This window comes from Lampetra planeri, chromosome 6 (genome assembly GCF_965212315.1).
Source record: "Lampetra planeri chromosome 6, kcLamPlan1.2.h2, whole genome shotgun sequence".
In the NCBI taxonomy this organism is placed as follows: Eukaryota; Metazoa; Chordata; class Hyperoartia; order Petromyzontiformes; family Petromyzontidae; genus Lampetra; species Lampetra planeri.
The window spans coordinates 9,363,998-9,388,858 of record NC_136112.1 but is presented as its reverse complement, the minus strand read 5'-3'; the positions used below and the strand labels follow the sequence as shown (position 1 = coordinate 9,388,858).

The 24,861-nt window shown below is 43.8% G+C and overlaps 1 protein-coding gene across 1 annotated transcript; it reads left to right on the top strand.

Moving 5' to 3' along the window:
* The first annotated feature begins 634 nt into the window (after positions 1–634).
* On the top strand, positions 635–23,479 carry HEATR6 (HEAT repeat containing 6). Its single transcript, XM_078595502.1, has 23 exons — positions 635–971; positions 1,691–1,851; positions 2,694–2,801; positions 3,282–3,422; positions 3,734–3,855; positions 4,577–4,691; positions 6,216–6,311; positions 7,214–7,345; positions 7,972–8,085; positions 8,408–8,444; positions 8,733–8,838; positions 9,612–9,789; positions 10,972–11,178; positions 12,119–12,218; positions 12,686–13,131; positions 14,422–14,544; positions 15,453–15,569; positions 16,459–16,593; positions 17,891–18,013; positions 19,375–19,499; positions 20,456–20,552; positions 20,972–21,176; positions 22,464–23,479. Exons 2-23 carry the CDS (start codon positions 1,714–1,716, stop codon positions 23,057–23,059), a joined length of 3,561 nt encoding a protein of 1,186 aa, XP_078451628.1. The 5' UTR covers positions 635–971; positions 1,691–1,713; the 3' UTR covers positions 23,060–23,479.
* Positions 23,480–24,861: the final 1,382 nt, after the last annotated feature.

Below are 24,861 nucleotides of genomic sequence, written 5' to 3'. Positions count from 1 at the left end.
CCCCCACCACCATCCCCCACGACCCCCCCCCACTACCCCCTCCCACCACCATCCCCCCCACTACCACCCCCCGCTACCCGCTCCCCACCATCCCCCCCACTACCCCCCCTCACTACCCCCCCCACTACCCCCTCCCCACCACCATCCCCCCCACTACCCCCCCCACTACCCCCTCCCCACCCCCCACTACCCCGTCCCACCACCATCCCCCACTACCCCCCCCCCACTACCCCCTCCCCACCACCCCCCCACTACCCCCTCCCCACCACCCCCCCACTACCCCCTCCCCACCACCATCCCCCCCACTACCCCCTCCCACCACCATCCCCCACTACCCCCCCACTACCCCCTCCCACCACCATCCCCCCCACCACCCCCCCCGCTACCCCCTCCTCACCACCCCCCCCACTACCCCCTCCCCACCACCCCCCCACTACCCCCTCCCCACCACCATCCCCCCCACTACCCCCCCTCACTACCCCCTCCCCACCACCATCCCCCCCACTACTTCCCCCACTACCCCCTCCCACCACCATCCCCCCCACTACCCCCACCACCCTCCACCCCCACGTAAGATGGCCGCCCAAGTGCGCACGTTGTCTCTGAGTTTGCGTCCTCACTCCCCTCACTCCTCACGCCACTCGCGGCGTTCCACCTCCTCCTCCTAGCTGGGTGCGAGAGCTCTCTCTCAGACGTTCAGGCGAAACGTCTTCGGCTTCGTTCTTGGTTTTGACGTCCAAGTTAATGTGGGGCGAATGTTTGCGATTGATGTGCCAAATGTGTACTTTGTAATATTTCACGTTTCGCTTTAGCGACTCGCTGTCTTGATAGTGAATGATAAACTGTGTCGTCTGGTTGTATCGTTGTTAATGTAACTCGCTCACCCTGCCCTTCTCCATTGGACTTCTGTGACACAAAGAGCTTGGTAGCTCATCGGATTTCTGAGTACCGGGCGTCTTAATCAGCGAACCGTAAGTAGTAATCGATTGTTGCAACACTGTTAGATGAAGCCTGGACACAAGTACGTCTGTAATCTGTGTTGTGTTTAGACATTTATACAACTTCTGTTACAAGTCGACTTATTCCACCCACACGGTGGAAGAAACTTATAATCATTCTGTTACAAACTTAAATCATTCCAATGATGTGGAGCGAAAAACCCCACGCGAAACAAAATTATCTCGTTATTAATGATCCTAAACTGCATATTAACCTAAAAGCACAAGTTAAGTAACGTATGAAGATAATGCGTTCCCAAAGTGTACAACTCTATGCCTCTCAAATGTTACATGCACCTGGAGGCTAAACCTCTGACCCGGCATCGCTTTACCAAAACAGGTCCGTTCAAATTTTGATTTTTTTTTTATTGTTTTATAATCAATATTATTTTATTATTTCCCTTCTACGTGACTTTACCGAAAGAACCAAGAATACGGTCCGTTCAAGTTTCATTGATAAGGTATATCCCTGTGAACCATTCGGCTCTAGAATCGGGTGCAACCGCAACAAAAAAACATGAACAAGAAAGCATCTTAAAGTGACTATGTGACTAAGTGCAAACAGAAAATCCAAGAAAAGACAGCAAAATATTGCAGAAAAAGCACCGTACACCAACACTGATGGCCCACAACGCCTTCTCTTCATTCATTCACTAACCCTCTTGCCGTTTGTCTCTCTCGTTCATTTGTAGGCAAGGCCCCCACCATCTCATTCATGGAGCTGTCACGGCTGCACGGCCGCCTCATGGCCGTACGGGACGGGGCTGACTCGGAGGCCACCCGCACCGAGATCCATCTGCTGCTCGACCAGATGATCTCGTCCAACGCGGAGACCTCCACGCCTGACCCACGGGTGCGTCGCTACGTGGGAGGCCCTCTCTGCGTCTGGGCCCAGAGAGTTGTCAAAATATTACCTCGCAGACACACGTGCCAACTTCGCCACACATTTGAGCCATTTCTGATCGACGTTGGTCTTAGCTGGGCCCATCGATAGCCGATGCTTGCCGTCACTTGGGCCAATTTATCCAAAGTTAACCGTCGCCATGTGATGTGATGGCCAAAGGTGAACGCCGGGCATCCACGGTTGGCTATCAGCAAGGCAGTGATGTACACAATTGGACAATTCGGTAAGTATTGTCCAGAGTTGCGTCATCACTGGGCCATTTGTAAAAAATTGTGAGTGATATATGATTGCATGGGGGGGAGCAGTAGCCACAGTGGTTATCGCACTATGAACCTAGCTACCAAAATGTTATTCCTGACCCCAGCTAAATATCTGTGGTTAGTGATATCTGAACTGCTCCTGCCACCCCTTCTTCCTGCACTGACCTGCTTGGTGAAGTATGAGCATCCACAACCCTCATCACATGGATTTCATCCAGCAAAGGGTTGTAAACTATGATGACTCCAACAAAACATTATTTGTATGATCATGAATTGAACATGACAAGTCCATTACCTCCCCAAACCCTGTCAATCATAGCAGTTGTTTGACCATGCTTCATTACGTTGGTCAGTGCAGGCTGGTGAAGGTGAGGCACCTAGGACCAATTTAGATATCAACTCCCCCCTTATTTTCACCATATCTAGATAACAAACTCATTTCGTTGGGTTCATAGTGCAGTGCTGTTTAACAATCACGTTGACTTTAATATTTGGTTAATATAACTCCGAGGCCAATATGTGTGTGTTTAGGAGGTGTCGGCACTCCTGGTTCATGCTACTCACCTGGTGCCTTGGCAGCAGGAACATCTGCTGGTGAAGGTGTGCCACCTCATCAACCACCTGATAAGCAGGCTCCAGGTAAACCGCTGTGAATCTGTTTTACTGAACTCTATTTAAGCATGGTGCTATCTTTGAGATTAGGGTTTTGTTTACAACATTTTCACAACCAGACAAGACGACGCCTCATCTTGAACCCTTATGTTCAACGTAGGCAGGATACTATTAGTAAATTACCCACTGAAGCTTAATTTAAACTCATCGTGCATTCGGTCGTGTTTTTCAAATAATAGCATGACGTTTTTCCACGTACAGTAATTCATAATCTGTAGTTTATTAACCACTCACATTTTGAACTGCATGCTGATTTAGAAAGAAATATAAGTTAATTCAGTTAAATAATTTGTTTTAATGTTGGAAATTAAAATTGTTTGCCAATTATGTGTATAGCTGATATTATAAATGATTGCATTGATGCAATGATGTTTGCTGTGTGAGTTAACTTGGCTTAAGTTTAATGTAACTGCCAGGCCACGTTGTGACTTGTGCCTCTTGTTGTAGGTTCCAATTGACGATGACTGTTTGAAGCATCTGGTGTCGTACATCATCACAGCCATAAATGAGTGCCGATCGTGGCTTTACTATGAGCTCCTTGAGGTTTTGGCTTCAATCGTTTACAACAATGGATTCCGGTGTCAAAAGGTATGGCTATGTGTCTTCTGCAATCACCACAATATACAACAGTGTTATTCACTAATTTTCAGAGGGTAGCCACTTTTGCCAATAAGACATCAGTACAAGGGCCGCCACACATTTCAAACCATTTGGTTTGACATCATGATGGAGTATTTTCACATTTGTATGTTGTCTGGGGCCGCACAGTGGCCGCACTAAAGGCCACCAGGGGCTGCCAGTGGCCTGCGGGCCTTGCAATTAGGAACACTGATCTACAATATCAAACTATTGATATGTCAATATACGCTACAGTATTATGCTTCATACTGTGCTGTCAGTTTTTGCCAGAGCTGGTGGGAGAATTTCCCAAGGACCCGCTATTCAGGCTCGGAGGCCTGTCCTTTTCTGATGGAGAAGTCCGGGTAAAGGCTCTTCAGTGCATTGCACATCTCTGCGCAAGGTGTGTGCTTCTTCACAGCCTGTAACATTCATTATTCACCAACTAGAATCTACTTTGCAGATAATGATGATTTCATATGTAGGACTAACATTTTACAGTATGATTTGAAATTTAGATATCCAGTCCAGAGTTTCAGGAGATGCTCAGCGAGTCTCAGATGTGTTTCCGGGGAATGAGGACAGTGGACATTAATTCCCTGCACGTTACATTGTTTTACGGTGTTCACCATATTCACACCATGGAGAGTTCTTGAGTCTCCATTTGAGCATATGGTATCCAGAGTGTCTGTCATATTCTTGTGTTTTTGTCCAGTTGTTAACCAAACTGGCCTAGAATTCCAACCCAGGATCTTGGTAGTGCTGTCTCATTTTCTAGCATGAGTATCAGTTCCATGAACAACACAGCCACTTCGATTGTATGAAGAAGTACCATTATAAACACAGTACGAAAAAGTAGTCCATTTCGAAGGCGCTACTTATAACATGAAACTATTACACAATGTAATTGCCACTTGATCAACGTTACATTGGATGTAGTTGAATAGAATTGTAGTTTCCATAATGATCCATTAGCTATGAAAAATGTATTCAGCAATTGATTTTGCAAAGAGCACCTTTAAAACTTTCATCTCTTGGTACGTTATTTCCCACTACCCTCCATTTACACTGCAATAATCTTCAAATGCAGTTGCGTTTTACAAGTAAACTATTTAAATCCACAGGCAGCCCGCAGAGGCAGCAATGGGAGAGCCATACCGAGAGGCCTGTTTCATCCACTTCCTCACCATCCTTCGTGCCAGCAAGCTGGATGACACAGATTACATCACGTACTGCAAGGTGAAGTTTGCATTGGGGGGGACACTGCACACAACACTTCTACTGGACACCTGTGAAAGAATCCTCCACGATAAATAAAGATTCTGATTATTTAAATATCTTATCACACTGCTGTTAGAGCTGTCATGGTATCGAGCAGTGTTTATCAAAGTTTTTGGCCACCAATGTAAATATTTCCGCGGACCACCCAACCCCCCACCTCTGGTGACAAAACGCATTCACTCATCTCTAAATACCAGTAATATAAAATTATTCATATGACAAGAACATGAAAAAAATGATGCAACTAAGGTTTTTTTTTTTTTAGGGAGTGAGGGGGAGGCATTTAGATCTTTGGGTTAGGGTAATTTAATCAGACTAATTTACGTAACTTCATTTTTAAAATTAAATATAAGTAAATATTCATGTCTGAAAGAAAAGGTACAAATATTTTTATAATTGCCGGATTAACCTGCATTTGCATCGGCCCGCAAACCACCTGGAGGACCGTGACGGACCATTGGTAGTTCGGGGACCACACTTTGAGAACCACTGGTATGGAGGGTAGCACACTTGACTAACAATCCCCAGGCATTTAATTTCATATCCACCCAAAGCAAATTAAACCTCGAGCAATGTTATTTTGATGCTAAACTTGCACAATGCAATACGTGACATTTTAATGCTGATACATTTTGTAGGCCTATTACGAACTTTAAATTTTACTTGCATTTTTATGTGATTGATTAAATATTTAATTCAAGACCTAATTTAGAACCATGTAAACAATGAAATGAAGATTAAAATATAAACTCGAATTCTGATAACCTTGGACCTGATTACCTAGGCTGTGTGTCCCAGGCTGTCTTGACATGAGTTTGAATCATTGTTCGTAAGAAAAACGACCTTAAAGTTAGTTAGATGTTTCATGGCAACGGAATGATGTCACTCGCAAATGCCATATGTTTTTAAATCCTTTATATTAAGTTTGCTTGCTTGCTTACGACCATGCAAATCTTTCGGTCGTTTTTTAACCCACTTCCCGTGATCCAATCGAGCTGACATTTTCCACACAGACTCGTTGTGCGTGACAATTAATGTTCGTGAAATTTTTTTTCAAAAACTTTACACTTTTTAGGACAAAAATATTATATTTAATTACCAATTGCTTAATGGTGCAATGCAATCATCTGACCCATAGGTGACAGCCATCTCAAGCCAGAGGACGAGAGGACTCTAGCTGCCACGCATATTAAGGATTTGTAGTGAAAAACTTTGTTTTTACGGGTTATACTTGTTACATGTCAATTTAGTCATCACGAAGGTGTTTTTCCAGAGTATCCTGACCCTGAATTTTTAAAATGTATTTATTAACTTTATTCTCATTAACAATTATTTTTAGTGAATCTTCAAATTCGCATCAGACAGCCCAGAGCACACATCATCAGTATATATATGCATAATGCATGTACAGGCTAAACGCTGTATGTTTTCAGGGTTTTTTCATGAACACTTGCTGTTTTGATGTTGTTTGGATATTCGCAGACTCTGCAAAATGCTCTGAAAGGCATAAATGCAATTCTTTTTACTTTTCGACCAAGTCCTACGGAGCAGATGGGCATACTCTTGGCAACGCTGAAGGTTTGTCTTTTTTAATTCTTGTGTTTTATATGTGTGGCTGCTTGAGCAGTGTAATTGAACATGAGCGTAGCTGAACAGTAATTACAGAATTTTGGTTTACGTAGTTGGTTTGGCTTAAGTAAAAACTAATTTACACTCCTTCATGCACATCTAACGCAAATGCATTCTACATCTGCTGTAGTGTGCACAAATGTACATGCCATTCAATCGCATGATTTCTTGTCAACAAAATATAGTGTTCTGCTGAATTTCCAAAAATACCAAATGTTCATAGATTGTCATTTAAATCATTACTGCCAATAAAAATAATGCTATACTTTAATCAAATGTATACAGTAGTATATTGAACATATGCATCATGTGTGATCATTTTGTAAGTACCTAGTTGAAGTTTAGACTATATTAATCCAGTAATTAACATGATATATTACCTTCAGCTTGATCGGGCAGCTATCTGGAGGCTAAAAACAAGTAAACCCGTAAAAACAAAGTTTTTCACTATAAATCCTTTATATGCGTGGCATCGGGGTGGCTAGAGTCCTCTCGTCCTCTGGCTTGAGATGGCTGCCACCTATGGGTCAGATGATTGTCTGGCAGCATTAAACAATTGGCAATTAAATATTTATTTATGTTCCCCTAAACAGTGTAAAATTTTGAAAACATTTTGTCACGAAAATGCATTGTCACGCACAACGAGTCTGTGCAAAATGTCAGCTCGATTGGATCACGGGAAGTGGGTTAAAAAACGACCGAAAGATTTGCACGGTCCTAAGCAAGCAAGCAAACTTAATATAAAGGATTTAAAAAGATCCGTGGCAAGTATCCTTACAGACTAAGGAGGCCTCAAATTTTGTTAAATGTGGTTGTGCAGCTCACATCTTATTTTGTTTGTGGTGATACAGAGGTGTATGTTCTACGGGCTTCCTGGTGCACCGCAGCTCACGGCTGATACGCTCTACCCCACCGCGTTGCCTCAGTACGATGGGATCCAGGCACCCATGCGGCCCCCACAGTTGCTGCCTTCCCGTGAGAAGGTGAGTGGGAGTGCCAGGAACTAAGGATAGATTGTCAGGTGGTTTCTTTTTCAGATGTGTTAGCTTGGGTTATGTCAGAATTTATGCTGGAGGAATTCGATGAGCTATGAAGCCTTTTCACAGATGTCCAATGATTCACAATACATCAGAAGCTGTATATAAGCACACTTGAACTCAGCACAGTTCTGATTAAGAAACACATGCTTGCATTACACTGGGGGGGGAGGCTATGGGGAACTTCTGATACAAGCACACTTCGGTTACAAGCGCGCATGGCCTTGCTCCCAAGGAGTGTGCTTATAACCAACGTCTACTCTCTTGTGGTTGATTAATGGTGAAAGTTTTTCCTCTTTTAAAGAAATTTGAATAGTTTAGGAAGCACTAAGACAATTTACGGTTGTGAACTTTGTGAAAGTAAGAGAATGTACTTTGCTGAAAGATTGCGAGAAGTTTTCAGGTGGCTTGGTTCAGAGCTACAGGCTACCAGGGTTTTATTTTGCCATAATTAGGAGTTGCAGCTCTAAAGCACCTTCATTAGTACTTTAAAGATTGGAAAATGGTTTTGCAATTTTGAAATGGGTTATGCTTAACCGCTCATGTCATGTGATTTAACTTGATCTCTTCAGGCTCCTCATATGGCAGGTAAGAGAGGGGGAAGGAAGACTGATCATGTCCATAATGACCCAGAAGGGAGCTCCATGGCCTCATGCACGTCTCAAGCAGAAAGCCTGTCTCTGGAGGTGCGGTTTCGCAATGACAGCTGTAACCAAGCACGTGACATATGTACTGCAATTAATGACATAATCATATTTTATTTTTGTCAAAGGCTTTTGAAAGTGATCATTTTTCAACAATGTGTGAATCCATTTAACTTCATATTTCTGCTCCGAGTAGTTAACCAGGGTGCACAGTAAAAATGAAGTAAAATTCAGATTATAGACAAGCACTGCCATGCCTGCATGACAGTGATGTATAGTTAAATTGGTTAATTTTCATGACCATGTTCTGTAATAAATGGATGTGAATTGCAATTGTATTGTGCATCTCTGCTTGTGCTTACAGGAAGAGGACACTCCCTGCCAGTACACTGCACGACCCAGTAAGGACCATACTGTAGCTCTTTACATGTGGATATAAATACATGCGTCAAGTTGTACGTGTAATAATACGTTATTTTAGGTTCATATGTTTGTGTAATTTGTTCAAATGACCCCTGCATTCACTAGAGGTACTCAACTACAGCAATGTGAAAAAAAAAATCTTCAATCAAATTGTCATCCCAAATCATGACAATTCAGTAAATCGCAAAGAAGGAGAAATTGTTACATGCCTCAATGTTATTAGCAGTATAAGTGATAATTGATTTTGTTTTGTTTTTAATCTCAAGAGGAGAGCAGTGGAGATGCAGTATCTCTAACACCAGCGTGGCGGCTACGCACAAGCTCCGAATCGGACTTCTCCGACAGCGAATCTGGACACCAGCGACGCCTCCGGTGAGGACACCATTTATATTCGGAGTGTGTGGCATGCATGACTATACCTGCTTGTATGTACAAGTGGGTATACAAAGACAAAGACCCCCCGTATAGCCTTAACAGACTGTTGGAACAAGTGCTGTTCGCGAGCACTTATTTAGACCGGCACGGCTCACGAGCGGGTAGGCGGCCAACACTACGCCCAACTGCCTTTGTCTCCCAAGTGGCAATGTTTACGCACCGCACCAGGTATTCATTTGAGGGTGAGTCAACCTAGGTGAGGCCCAGGACTGGTTCAGATAATCGTCACTGGTGTTTTCCCGTGAGCAGGAATCGAACTCGGGTCGCCAGGTTGGTAGCGCAGCACGCTACCTCCTACTCTACCGCTCCTCTCACTTGTACACTTATATATGTACATATGTACACAGACATATACATACAATGAACATAATCAACTCGCAAATATCTGGTGTAATGGGAAGAACGGGTTGCCCACAGAAAACAAAACACGGTAGAATGCAATCAATGTGTAAATTAGGCGATTAAAACATTGTTTACATACATTGAATGCTGGTGAAGATATAGAATCTGTTCATTGTTTCTTAAAGTAATTGTTGACAGTAATGTGGAAAATGATTCGCTGACAATTGACATGATGCTAATAGTGAGCACGCTTAATCTACAACGTGGATAATCCGCAAACAAATAATCCAAAGTTTACTACATAAAGAGAATATATTTTATTTTATTTTTTCTGAAATAATTGCGATAAACCTCACTTGGTAACTCAGCGTCCAGCAGAGTCGGGTGCGACAGGCGGCGCTGTGCTGTCTGCTGGCAGCCTTTAAGGCGGCAGAGAAGCGCGTCGTGTACGGGTACTGGGCTGCCTTCATCCCCGATTCACCCTTCTTGGGAGGAGGCCAGACACTCTCTCTCTCCACTGTCATCCTCAAGGACTCCTCTAACAAGGTAAGTTGGACTTCCCACCCACCACTCCACTTATGTGTTGATTTGAGCTGTGTATTTTTTTAGTTTACAGTCCGTATTTTCCGGGGTAATGGGGGAGGGCTGGCCACACCCTTGTCCAGCAGTCGATCAACAACGTAGCTCGCCAGCATGCAGCTCCAGGTGTCCAGTCATGGATTGTTGAAGTCGGGGGCATAGTTACAGGTTCAGATATCACTTGCCACTGATATTAGCCATGGCTGGGAATCTATCTAAATTATGCAGCATTTTATGCGCCTCCAAGTCATGCTCAAACTCTTTAATCTGTTTATAAAAATTGTGCAGGGTTATAAATAATATGTTTTGGGCAGGTGATTTATATGCGTATATTATATTCATAATGCAGTATACTAACCCTGAACCACTTTTCCACCCCAAATTACATAAAAATTTTATATATTGAAATTATCGATAAAGCCTTGCCTTCCAAGTATATTTGCAATTAAAACTACCATGCAGAACTACATTTTCATTCATCTTTAGTTGGGCTTGAAATGGTGAGCATAAACCCAAAGACAAACCTACCCACCACTGGTTTATACAATTCCCTGTGAATAGCAACATGAACCTTTATCCTAAATGATTTAACCTGTTGCAATTGTGCGATTAGCATTCTGTCGTGATTTAATTAATCCATTAAGAACTCTTTTAGGACAGTGCAACCCCACATGTTAGAGAATGGTACTCAGAGGTGGACCCTACAAAACTAAATTTCGATTTAAAGCTTTCGTGACTGCAGGGATTCATATTCTTTGTTATTTCGATAAAGTCACGTAGAAGGGAAATAATTAAAATAAAACAAAATTCTCACGACGTTTCGATTGCAACACAAGCAATCATTATCAGGCGTGAAAACCACAGCAAGAACAAACTACTTGTTAAATTCAAGTGACCTTACTTTCTGTCCAGAGTCAAACTGCAATTTTTTGTATTCTCATATATCTCATGGCTAAATTTAGCCAACTTAGGTGAAAACCATCAACTCAATGACTTTGAAAACAGTTTCAATCGCAGGCAACTGAAACCTCGATTCGAATCCAGAAACTCAGCAGTGCCAGCTCCGTGCTCTGGCCCCTGCACCACGCGACAACCTCCCTCGATGTCGTTCCCTTCTGCCCATTGTAACGTGGTGGGGGGTGATGCCAGGTGCGCAGCGGCGCTCTGCAGGCGCTCTCGGCGCTGCTCGAGGGCTCGCGGCAGTTCCTGTCGGCGGCTGAAGAGGCGGCTCAGGGCACCACGGCGTTCACGTCGCTCTCTGCCTCGCTGGCATCGAGCGTTCGAGAGCTGCACCGCACCCTGCTGCTGGCGCTTCTCGCCGAGAACTCCGTCCTCACCCTCACGCAGATCATCAAGGTGTGCCGCCGCCGCCTCACTTGCTTCAGGATTTAAGGGATGTGGAGTCACTTTTTCCAGGACCGGTGGTTTCACGTTATGTTTTGGGCAGGTGATTTATATGCGTAATTTTGTTTACTTGTGCGGTGTGTGAAATTCCATGAGGTTGCTTGCTTGTACTTCACTGTACAGCTTGGTGAAGGGAGCACATCGCATTATTACCACTAACGGATTACTTTACCGCAATATATATGTATTTTTTTTAGGAACTAGTCTGAGAAGTAGCATAGTTTTTAGGAAATAGTCTTAATTCCTGCAGTGAAAATACCTTTAGCGAAAGAGAATGGTATTGCTTTCGATTTTTTAAAAGCTGAACTTTATATTGAAGAGCCAGCATACCAATGCGCCTGAGGAACACTTGTTAAAATCATTGCCTTTTACTAACTATGACATGGATCAGTAATAGAGAAACCAAAACAGAAAATGGAACAAAGAATGAATATTACATAAAGAAGCATGGAGGGAACGTTTTTTAAAAAATTCTTAGTGGCGGGAAACAGAACGTTTATATTAAGAGAATAAATATTACGTATGGCTGATGTAGGTGCAGAGCAATAATTACAATTTCACATTCAGGTTGGCAAACCAGATATTTGATATCGACAGATAAGAAAAGTAAATGGTTTGGGCACGACCAGCACGCGTTGCTACAAAGGGTGCTAATGGATTGACAAGACTAGTAAAGGAATGTCACCCAGAATAGAGAAGCTGCTTGAGAGGACAACTATTATGGAGATGCAGCAATGACTTTGGTTGATGTGCAGACGTCAGATGGATTGTAGGATTGCAGGACGATGAAGGAAGGTGATGTCAGGGGGAGACTTCCATCTTGCAGTGGGGAGACCATGCGTAATGATTGTGATAATCATGAGTTTGCGCACTTTTTACTGTTGGTTTCTAGTGTCTGGCCACACTGGTTCTGAACGTGCCTTACAAGCGTCTTCACCCAGGCCTGCTCAGCAGAGTTTGGAGGCACATGTGGCCATTCACACGCCACAGAGGTATCATGTTTCACGCGAGCCACGTGCCATCTTGACTGGAATAGTAAACCCCACCATAGTGAGAGAATCGAGAGGAAATTACTTAAAAATCACAATTGTGGAGTAGATAGACAAAAAACTAAATGCATTATATGTTTTATGTAAACGAAAAGACACAAATTTTCCCGTTGTCTCATTGAAAATAGGTAAATTTCAAAACATCGCTGTCCTGGTCACAAAAGAAAAGTTTGTGGGGAATAATAGCCATTTTATATACTTTTTAGGCATGAGCAATTACGAAATAACACTTACTACCCAGGAACAAACATTGTGTTACATAGTGTTGTTTGTATATTGACAAGTTAAATCGTTTCTATATTTTGAGGCATACACATGCATATGCTTGTAGCTGGAGTCCGTAAACCATCAAGGTGGAGAGGCTAATTCAGTAGTCACTGACAGCCGGTTTGTATGTGCTGTACTCGCAGATGTGAATGTACGCGTGGCGTGCCTCACCCTGCTGGGAGCCGTGCTGACGGCCCAGGCTCCGCTCACGGAGGTGCACCTCCTGCTGACGCAGCCCGTCAGCGCCAGCCCTGCCTCCAGTGGGACCAGCACCCCAGGGGCGCTCCCAAGGGGGTCGTTTGACCAAAAGAACAGCGCCCCTTCGTCCCCCGCTCCCAAGGGGCCACCGAAGGCCGAAGACGGCGAAGACGGGAGGGGTTACTCATCTCCGCTGCAGGATGGCACCGACTCGTGGAGGAATGCCGGTTTGAGGAGTCGCGGTTGGGACATGGCGTTAAAGTGCTGCCCTCAGGGCTGCTGGTTGGTCAGCTTCTGCTCGACGCTCATTTTAGGGCGGGAGATGGAGGGACGTGGGCTGCCCGAGCCCACTTTTAGTGAGCCCTTGCCTGTCCGGCTGGAAGCGTTACAGGTACATGTGTGCATTTCGCAAGCGCACTTGATGTCATCGGCAGAGGGCAGTACAGCAATATCCATTGTACTGTAGCTCTATGGTCCCATGTCTGCTCGTCACCTTCATACAGTGTGGTGGAGTATGGTGGAATAACCCCCATGTCCCGTATGGCATGGAACAGCCCTCCACTCCCAGTGGATTAACAAAAGGGCTGTACATACACAAATGTAATGTAGGACTCCGGAGACAATAACTGTAGAGGCACCTTCTTTATTTATAGTACTCCCACTACACGACTCACTGAGCACATAATGTCACGCTGACCACCAAGCTCGACGGCGCTAACTGACTGGATAGCTGGCTGACTATCCAGCAGTGGCGACGTCAGGCGATGACAGGGATGGCAGCGACGACGAGGACGACTTCCACGGCGAGACGACCCTGATTCCCACGGACAGCCCCGAGCTCCCTCTCGAACCCCCTTTTATGCTTCCAGCGGGGCCTGGTCACGCCCTGGCCACGCCCTGGTCACGCCCTGGTCACGCCCTGGTCACGCCCTGGCCACGCCCTGGTCACGCCCCCCTTCTCAAACCTTCGAGCTGGTTCTGGGAGCTCAAAGATGGATCCCTTCTATGACCCTTGGCCCAGTTCTTATCCCTTCCATGACCCTTGCCCCAGTTCTTCCCCTTGTGTGGGTACACCCGCAATTGCTACTTCTGGTCTCCAGTTGGCACTGCTACACTACACAAGCATACCGGAAGTTATTACGTACTTTAACGATAGTTACTAAGTGTGGAATGGTTCAACTCCCGATCTAAGATTGCGATTGAGTGTTTAGGTGCATTGTTTTCAAATGTTTTGGTCTCATTGTTCTCATTCTCTTGGCTCCATTAGCCTAAATGTAACATTAGTTTATTAAATGCACATGTTTTCATGCATATATCATAAGTGTAAGAATTAAATAAAGCAAGGAATGACTGCGTTCTTACATGTTTAATGGTTACTCATATACATTAAAGAAAAAAATCACTGGGAAATATAGAGTAAGTCATTCACTTAAAAGAAAAACAAAATTAGCTTTGAATCAACCTATTTATAGGTTCTGTATCATCTGCAAATTGATCATAAATACTTTATCAAATGCATTTAATCCACACCTCTGATTAGCATGGTTGGCTACGTATGGTGCGAAAGAAGTTCAACATACATTTAGTAGAACTCTATTCTCATGTTTTAATTAGCCTGTCGATTCTTAACAAATGTCTGAAACCATGCTTATTACTTGTTTCTTCCCACGTGCTGCTGCAGGTGCTGGCATATCTCATCAAGGGTTATTTCCCTGTAGCGCATGGCAGCCTGCAGGAGGTGACCGATATTGTGAGTCTCTGCTTAGGGGACCGCAATCCTGTCGTACAGCTGCACGGAGCTAAGGTGAGCATCATTTGGCCATTGTGAGCACCAATAATTATTGTCGTCGCCATCATCGGCATGCGCTGACATTTCCTATCCAGTCAGGGTGGAATTATGCATCTATTTTTGTTGATTCTGAAGCCCACGATACGTGCATCGAATTGTTTGTGTGATGGTTTTTGATTCGTATGTGTTGCATATAATTGCTTCGTGCCACTTCTGTATCTGATTGCATTCGTTCCCTGGTCTACACCCATGCATGTCATCACCACTATCAATGTGTATACCTCAACATATGGGTTTGTGAAGGAGGAGATGAGCAATTATATATATAAATATTACAATTCATTTTGGCAAGATGAAACGGCTAAAAATGCATTATACCAGGCACATGCCATTTCCTCTAATAGAGCATTTAAATTTCGATTTAAAGCTTTCGTGACTGCAGGGATTCATCTTCTTGGTTCTTTCGGTAAAGTCACGTAGAAAAAAAAAAGGGTTTAAAAAAAACTGATTTCACACTGCAACACCGGAGCTGGGCCACCCAGCAATGAAATGTGAAATGTATTTCTATAAATCTTATAAACACATGCCTGAGTATAACTGTCAATCCTAATCTACTTAAATCTATTCTAACAAATCTTGACTTCCTCAGTCTCAATTTCCTGACCGATTATCTACGCTGTTCGTGTTCAGGATATCCCATGCTGTGGTTTCGCTATTTGAAGTATTTGAGCTGTGCCTGTAAATGGAAGATCCCTCTGCCTTTCGCATCACTTCCATTCGCCACGCCTGACACTGGCGCTCTGCAAAACCTGATCCGGGCCACCCAGAAGAAGAATCTGGAGGTTATTTCTGCTCTTACTAATCTGAATCAAAAATAATTATATATATGAGGTGTTGTGGTATGTGTGTGTGTCTTCCGTCAGCTTTTGGAGGAGCTGGGCACAGCCATAAATATCATGTACAGGTCGAGCTTAAATCAGAGTGCCAGTTCTATCAAAGAAAATGCATCCCAACCACTCCCTGGGGTCTCCTTGCAGCAGGTACCGCTTCATCCCTGCGTGTGCGCTGATGTGGCATTGTTGTGGGAACCTTGTGATGCTGTGTACTATGTGTGTATGGAAATAATGATGAAAGATTGTGCGCTATGGGAGGTACTGGGGGAGCGATAGCCCAGTGTTTAGCATACTGCGCTATGAACCCAGGCTAAGTTTGTTTACCGGCCGCAATCAACAGTGAGAAATTATATCTGAACTGGTTCTTGGCTCCCCCTTTCCCAACCAGCACTGACCAGCATGGTTAATTATGGCCAAATAAGCCCAATCACATATCTGATATGGTGAGGTCTTTATCCAGCAGTGGATAAAGGACTGTAAATTGTGTTTTGAATATGGGATTGAATTCTACTTTTCTGTTTTCTGCCCAATGCTGATTGCCTCTTTCACTTAAGTGGTTTGTTGTAATTTAACCATCCTCTTGTATCCATCTTCCTTTTTGCTCTATAGCCTCCTCCCACTGTCCTCTATCCATTTTAAAATAACCAATTAAAGACCTTCCACCTCCTTCCTTGTGCATGTTCCTCCTAATTGTTCAGTGTCTTCCGTAACATTTAGTCATAATAATAAGAGCGCTTTGTCAGTCCACTGCTGAATGAAGACCCCTCCCTACGCCGTATTGGTTATGGGGGCTGCTTCGCCATACTTTACCATGCTACTTAGAACCAGTTCAGATATTGCTCACCAATGATGTTAGCCGTGGCTGAACTGAAGCCGTGCGGCAGGATTTCTTTGCCTATTATTACACAACCTCTCTGTAGCGCTGGGTATGTATATTGAGCTTTCGCACCGTACGTAGCCAACCGTGCTAATCGGAGAGAGAGGCTGCTGCGTGTGGTGCAAGACGCGCGTGTCATTGGGCGGTGTCGTGTCGCAGATTGTGGGCGTGTGGAGTGCAATGCTGTCGGGACCGCTACCACCGGCGCTGCAGAGCACACAGAGTGCAGCACTGCAAACGAGCGCGTGCGACGTGCTGTCCACCATCCTGCCTGACGCCTTCCCCCTCCTGCCAGTGGGTGGCACCAAACTACTCTGCGCAACATTGTCAAGTCAAAGTGACTTAATGCTCTCATACATTTCAGTTCCTGTAGAAGCTGTCAACACGTGGAGCGTAATGTCAGCACAACCATGAAAATCTACACTGTTAATTACACAAATAGTTTATGAAAAAAATAATCAAATGATCCTCGCACTCAATTCAACGCATGTATCATGAACGTAATTAATGCTAATAGGACGAACATATTCAAAAGGTGCAGCTAAAATTTTAAAAAGCAAGGGTCTCGAAGTTAAATCGAAAGCACTGTTTAATAATATATTTATTATAGTTTGGAGACTAATTTGTGAAGGAGACGTGTGCTTATTTAGTTTGTCACTGATTCGCTTGTTTTTGAAGTGCTTTATCAAATAATAAAATAATAAGTATTTCGAGTATTATAAGTCAACCGCTTAGTACTAAGATAATACCTCGCACTGAAATTATTTTAATATTTCGACTGCCTATTTATATTGTACAGCATACATTCAAATAAAAGCTCATTGATTTTGTCCACATGTGCGGTGGGTGTTGCGGAGCCAGCCCAGGTTTTCCGTGGAACCCACATTGCATGACGCCTGCACGGTTAATGGTGTGATTGATCGTTTTATATGCGGCTCACATTGACCGTGTTGGTCACACCTGACGTAGGCCCATTGAAAAGCCTTGAGTCCTAATGCTTCCACCACATGTGCCCTCATAATGTAGCTTTGTGATGTGAAAGCTCCAACTCAAGGAGGTTCCAAAACAAATCCAGCCAACTTTTTTGTGGTCTCAGCCAATATTACACGTATAATACAACGAGTCCATATCATGGCAATCAAATAAAATGCATTTTCTTCTCCAGCATTGATGCAAGTGAGTTACAGTGTAATCCCTCAACATATTTTGTGCACGGCAGTTAAATGTCAGCACCCAGCACATCTTAAAACCAGTTGGAGGCATAATCCTGCGTACATATTTGGTCCCGCAAGATACAATACTCATTCATTTGTGTCTGGTGATATGCAATTATACATGATTCGAGTAGTAGTATAGTGCTATACAGAATGTTAATAAAGAACTTGCATACAGTGATATACGGTTATATATTAACAGGGTAATAGGGATTTACAAAATGTGAATAAAGAACTTTGACCTCTACCTTCCAACCACCAGCAATTCAAACTGCATTCAGGCCTCCCACATTCCTCCCACCTGAAACAAAAAACGGGTCATTTGTAACAGATGTGAACTTGACAACATGTGGAAAACATTGTGTTGGTGCGTGCAGGTGGACAGGCAGATGGTGTGCCTGACGGTGCTGCTAGGTCTGAGTGCAGATGAGAGCCTGCAAGTCAAGGCCGCGGCGGTCCGAGCTCTCGGTGTCTTCCTGCTGTTCCCATCACTGCGGGAGGTGAGCAACATATTCCTGTTTCATGTTACAATGAGATGTTTGTGATTACTTCGTTTATTCCGTTTGACACGTAGGCTTTCACGACCAATATCCATAATTTAGGGTTTTTTTTGGGTTGGATCGCGTAAACATAAATGTGTCGTTAACCCACCACCACCCGACACAGCCAATTTGCAAGGTTTGTCACTTAAACAAAACGTGTCCGTTAGTTACTACTGAACAAACGTGTGTTAGTAAACACACAACGTTTACAACTTGAGTACGACATTTCGCTGGTTATTATAACCAGCTTTATCAGGTGATTTATGAAAATTATGAAGTATTTCTTTTTTGGCCTTGAATAGAGTAAAGGTGATGTCATCACTTGTGGTTGATACTGCTGTATGAATGATCTCACCTTTGTGATCTAGCATTTTGGAAATGAGGGTTAGAATATCACATTAGATCAGCAAAACTGCCCAAACCCACTGGTTTGTGAGTTGGCCAGTAAATGGCAATTATTGTATCCATCTTTGAAGGCCCCGAAGTGTTATCCCATGAGCATGGGCTCTATGTTTACCAAATTCCTCATGTGCAAAACCCGCAGAAAGAGATTCATTTTTATGCAGGACCTTATTAATGTGCCTTGACACTTGGGCTGTTCAAATGTATCTTTCACATTGGATAGATGTTTTGACTAAACAGCTTTTCACTATGTCCCAAGAAAATGTATGGTATCTCTTGGCTTTCCACGATGGATTTTTGTATTCTAAAATTGATACGTGGAAATGTTTTTACTGTTTATGATTTTGTCACTAAGCATATGTTTATGAAAAACTGTCTAAATATTGAATCAAATGCGATTTATATGTCAATATGGAATTTCCCAGTGTTTTCCATGCACCACACTTTTAAGTATGGTCTCAACTATAAGCACTGTTTTCTACTGAAATATTATCTACGATGTATTTGCATGTAAAAAGCAGCGTTATAAGGGAAAGAAGCTATTGAGTTTTTGGTTTTGTGTTTATGGATGGTGTCACATTGGCTGCGGTGTTCCCACTGGTCTGGGAGTTTGATCGTTGACTGCTCCTAAACGAACTGCCCACCTCTTCAAGCGCTACTGGGGAGCAAATAAACTCATAAGCACCATCAAGCATAACTTTAAAAATAAACCTTAAGCCCCAAACTACACAGAGGTTGTGGTGGTCCATGAGTGCGCACGTGTATTATATGGATGGAGAAAGGACGTTTGTTCTTTGGGATGCTCGTTTCAATATGAGAACCTGATGCAAAGGCAGTCAGGTCTTCAACAGGCAGCTGAATCACAGGTGCGGTGTGGATCGCTTCAGGTGGCAGTGGTTGCCGTGTCTCATCCACAGGACGTGCAATTTGTGGCGGATGCCGCCAGCGCCGTGCTCCGGTGCATGGAGGACTCCTCCTTCCTCGTGAGGACCAAGGCGGCCTGGTCATTGGGCAACCTCACCGACACGCTCATCACCAACGTGTGAGTGGCCCTCAGACTGTCGGAAGCCCTTAGACTTCTGTCACGTCTGGAAAGGTTTGGTTGGATCCTCACTAAAAATACATTTCACTGCACATACAGCTCCTTTGTCAATTACTGGATGGGGCCATCCCCATGCCGTGCAGGTCATAGGGGCTACGTGACTACTTCACCACACTGGTTCAGTGTGCAATGGATTTTGCTGCACTGCCCTCTACTGCCCACCAAGTAGCCCCGCAGCAGCCTTCAACAATCTGCGGGGGATGGTGGTTACCTATCTATGTAACCAGTATCCAGGCACATTCTGCTGAGCTCATTGAGATCCGAGGGGATCGGGCACATTCCAGGTGATTTCTTTTGGTTATGAAATTGACTGCTCATTGTGAGTACAACTTTTCTTTCGGCATGTAAAAAAAGCACGACTGAAATACAGTTTTTAAGTTAGACAATGTCTAATGATAATATTACTTACATTTACTTGTACTTGAAAGTTACAGGAACACATATGCACAGCCTAGTTTAATTAATGTGTGCAGCTTGTTGATAAAATATGTTCATGCTAACCCTATTCCTTACACTTTCTTCACATGGTTCATTAACTGTGCTACCAAATCTGCCAAATCATCCTTAATATGCCTCAACTTTTCAAAGAATACTTTGGGTAAGAAGATAAGAAAACTTGGAGGAACGTTTTATGTTTGGGTTGTGTGGTGGCTAAGAGATGATAGACAGCGGTGGATTCTTGAATCTTCGTGGAACTTTGTCACCCTCTCATCTATGTGGCTTTTTTTGTGGACACCCAAGTTTACTCCCACATGCTAAACACTGTTAATTGGAATTGTCCAAACGTTACAGTGCAGGATCCTCTGCAAAAGGAGTCTTGAAACTGCATAAAGCTATTCTGGCTAAAATAAGCAGCATTATTATTATTAATGTCTGGCCTCTGGAAATACTCACAGGGAGATGCTCGGAGATGACTTCCTGATGGAGGTGCCGGATATGTTGCTTCTGCGCATCATCCGGACAGCCATCGGAGCAGCACAGGACAAGGACAAGGTGTGGTGACAATCGCTGCTGGACATTGTATACCTGTCCACAGCCAGCATCCATGCCAGACTGCATGAATGCTGGCTGCATATAAATGCTTTCTGTTCAACAGTGTTTTTTTCGCCAGTATTTTCTTATTTTAGTCTTAATCTAGTCGACAGCAACATGTGGAATCTTAGTCAAGTACTTGTGAATTAGCTTTTGTTATTCTTGTAGTCTCTACGACTAGAGGAGTGAAACATTGTCCACTCTTAGCTATGTTGGTGTGCACTGTCAATTAGTGACCTCGGTAAAACTTTTTTTTACAAATATCACCAATTACCATGTTTGGTCTTGATGATTGGTCACTTTGACGTAAATAAATACAATTTAATTGACAATCCTATCACTCGTGGCTAAATTGCAAATGACGCGCAACTATTTTGCAGGTCAAGAGCAACGCGGTGCGCTCCCTGGGAAATCTTCTACGCTTCCTGCAGCCACGGCACGTGGCGGACGTGCGGTTTGGGGCCGCAGTGGCGGAGGCGGTGAGCGCCCTGAGTGGTGCCGTGTTGAGCGATTCCACCATGAAGGTGCGCTGGAACGCCTGCTATGCTGTGGGCAACGCCTTCCACAATGCCGCCCTCCTGCCAGGCAAGCGCACGCACACACATGGTCACTGGCCTTGGCACCAACACTCATGCCAGCAGCAGCTGTGTTAGTAGCATCAGAAAGTGAAATCAAACAACCTAAACTCTCCTGCTCAAGGATACTGTTATGCTCACGGGAAACTATTAACAATAGTAACAACAATAATGCAGCCTTAACTTAACACCAATAACAGCAACACACCATCATCATCGTCATCGGTCATGACTAAATCACTGCTGCATGAAGGCCTCCCTAGGCCGTCGCCATCCCTCATGGTTTTGTGATTGAATAATCCAAATACCACCTGTGCATGAGCTGAATTCATCACTGCATCTCCACGATGGACACCCTCCCAGGCATGTTCCCTCCTTTGCTTGCCACTTCATGGCCATTAATATTTGTATTTAACTAGAACATATTTTTTTTTAAACATAGCAGCCTAATGTAGCGGAATAGGGCATGTGTATTTAATTGAGGTTTAGATTTGGTCTTCTTGTCAACTCTTGTGATCGGGAGTTTCACAAATCTGTGTGATACATCAATTGTTTGCCTTTAGCGTTCTATTTTACAAGCTTTACTATTTATGAGCCTGTTTCCATTGGTGGGTCTTTCCATAGTGCCAAGTATAGTAGTTTTTACCCTTTATCATCCCTGCAGAAGGAATGAGCGTCTGGTCATCCAGATCATTCTGCATCGGCTGTTTCACACGCTTATGATGTCACACTGACGCGCCCTGGGAGCAGATTCTATTAATAGGTCTCTGATGAAATCCCACGGCACTCTCTCAGGCCTTTGCTTGGGCATAGAGGACAGATGATGTCAAGGGGCAGTTTAAACAGCCTCATTGCACAAACTTCTTTGAAGCCAATTCCAAATACAATATTTAGGTTATTTAACTTTCATAAGTAGAAATTGTTTCAATTTTTAAAAAATGCTCTAAATACTTGGCACGTGTTTTTTTTTACATATTCAATATTATTTCCATTTACTCTGTATAATTAAAATGAAATAGTTGAAGTAATTTCTCTACAAAGCATGCTTTGAGTGCCTTCATTCATTTACCACTTAGTTCCTTTTGCAACCCAAATATTCCTTATTTCAGACAGCATAATTTTAGAAGTCATAAAAAATCTAATTAACATTTCCTTTACACTCTCTTGCAATGTACAGATCCCCTGTTCTGTGCTAATAAGATTCTCCTATCGCTAACATGTTTCAGGACAGGTAATTGGTAAGCAGACCATAAATAGGGTAATGTGACGATTGTTTTTTTTTATGGTTGGTACGCAGTCTCCTCCGAGTGGCGGCCTATTGCTTTCAAGGCGCTGACGTCCGTCGTCCGCTCATGCAAAAACTTCAAGGTGCGCATCAAAGCAGCTCTTGCGTTGTCGTGCCCCGGCAGTCGGGCCTGGTTCGGCTCTGCGCCCGAGTTCGCGTCTGTGTGGGATGCCCTTCTGGAGGCGCTGGACAAGAGCGAGGCCCTCAGGGACTTCTCTGACTTCCGATACTCGGAGAGCCTCCGCGAGCAGGCCTGCATCGCCCTCCTGCACCTGACCAGTCTCCTGCAGCTCAGCGACACGGCTGCCCTGCAGCCAGTGTTGGCTCGGAGGTCACACGCTCTGGAGAAGCACTTCCGCAGTGGGGCCGCCCACAAGATGATCGCGGCGGCTGTGGAGGGAGATATCCCAGCACGGAAATCCATAGAGCCGGTGGTGACTGCCGCGGGCCGGCCAAATGATGGCCAGGAAACCGGCGACGGGCTCGATCCGGGGACTGTGGAGCAGAAATTGGTGGAGGCCACGCTGAACCTGCAGGCTTTGCAGCAAGATGCTCGAGTGGAGGTAGAAGTGTCCGTCGTACAGCAGCTGGAGGACCTGTTGCATTAACATTAATTTCTGTACTGCGCTCTTCATTAAGTTTAAAACGATTATATGAATGCACAATTGTAATATTTGACAAATTTTATTTTATTATTAGGATATCAACGAACTGCTTGCTTGAAGATAGCATTCACTCAAATGTGAATCCTCTAGCACTTGAAAATATGTTTTAACAGTTACCATGATCATTTCGTTAGAGACATAGGCCAATATCCTATGGCAACATGCCAGACATTGAATTAAGTGTTGTGGGATGAGAGAATGTACATTTAAGATCACACACATGTATAGGTTTGATCCTTAACAGGCGAATGAAGAGATTTTAATTATATGTCTTTAATTTTTAAATGTATATCCTGGTAACACCACATTAAATGGAAGTTGAACATGCATTATATTAAAGATTGATACTTTTGTGTTGTAAAAGTTGTCTTCGCCTGAAAGTTCTGTAGGAATGCGCACTTGTTTCACTTCACTGCCCAGGCCCCTATCCATATGGAGGTAAATATGATATGTAAGAGGTAAGTCAGTCAGTGGCTGGATTTGGTGGGGGGGGGGGAGAGTGCATTTTTCCATTGCAGAGATTTTATTAACCAGTGTGGGATATAAGGCTGTGCAAGAATAGAACTTGTCCTGCAAGAGAAGAGTACAGTGTAAATACCTTGTCCTAAAAAAAAACAAGTTTAACTTTTACTTGTCACAGAGCACCATAACGGGAAGTGAAATCAGTCGGCACACTCAGTGAATTGGACTATTGAGACATGTTTTCATGAAATCTGACTTCACAATCATTCATATACCATCACTTGAATGAAAGGGAGTCACAGTCATCAGGAGTGGCAGCAGGAAATGATGTGCAGCAAAGATCACTTCCAATAAATGTTGGACATGGGTGCACATTAGAAGGAATTTCCAATGTTGGTACAACTTTACTGCATGACAACTGGTACAATGTGGGTACTTAGTATAAAACTGGCAGGAAAAACTCCACCCTGAGTGGCATTGTTATTACACGACGGTCTACACTGTAAACAACTGCTGGAGGAGGACGTGTTGCAAATTCGAAACGTAAAATACGAGGCGCTCCACATTCGATGGCAACACTTATTTTGAAATGCCGTACCTGTAAAGGGCAACAATGTGTATTTTATACTGAGCAAGTCTGCAACGGGGCCTCCCATTATCCATGTGGCTCGTGTGCATACCTCGATGACTTGAGAGCCCCTCCAGCCACCTGCAGCCACCTGCAGGCCAGAATCAATGTTGACCGCCCGTGTATATACATGTATTACTGAAACTGATTGCAAATGAGTACTTTTGTTCTGTTCCTCTGTGTTGGAAACTTGGCTGATCGGATAAGCCACACAAGCTACAGCTGCTCCCAAGAAGTTGAGGTGAACTCACGGTTCCCTTGTTGAGTGATTTCCCTCTTAGGGGTTTCAAATCCAGGCACATTAAGTGCTTACTGTTGACCCTGAGTAACGATATTTGTAGTTGTTGTGCTTGCATGGCCATGTGGTGAGAGTTGGTTTATTTTTGTTCGGGCTCGTGTACTGTTTAGCAGCTTCGTATGTTTTGGGTTCAAGACGGAAGCTTGGCAAAGCCCAACAGGCTTGTGGAGTCTTAGTTACAGTGCGCTATGCGAGGGAGCAACAACGGAATGCAAGAATAATCGTGAACATAGACGTAATAAAATACTTTGTGCATGAGCAATATTAAACCTCGGGACAGGCTCTTTGACCAAATTAAGAATCGTAAAGCGGTCAACGGGGAGTTTGTTAATGTCAGGATATTTCTGGATTCTAAAC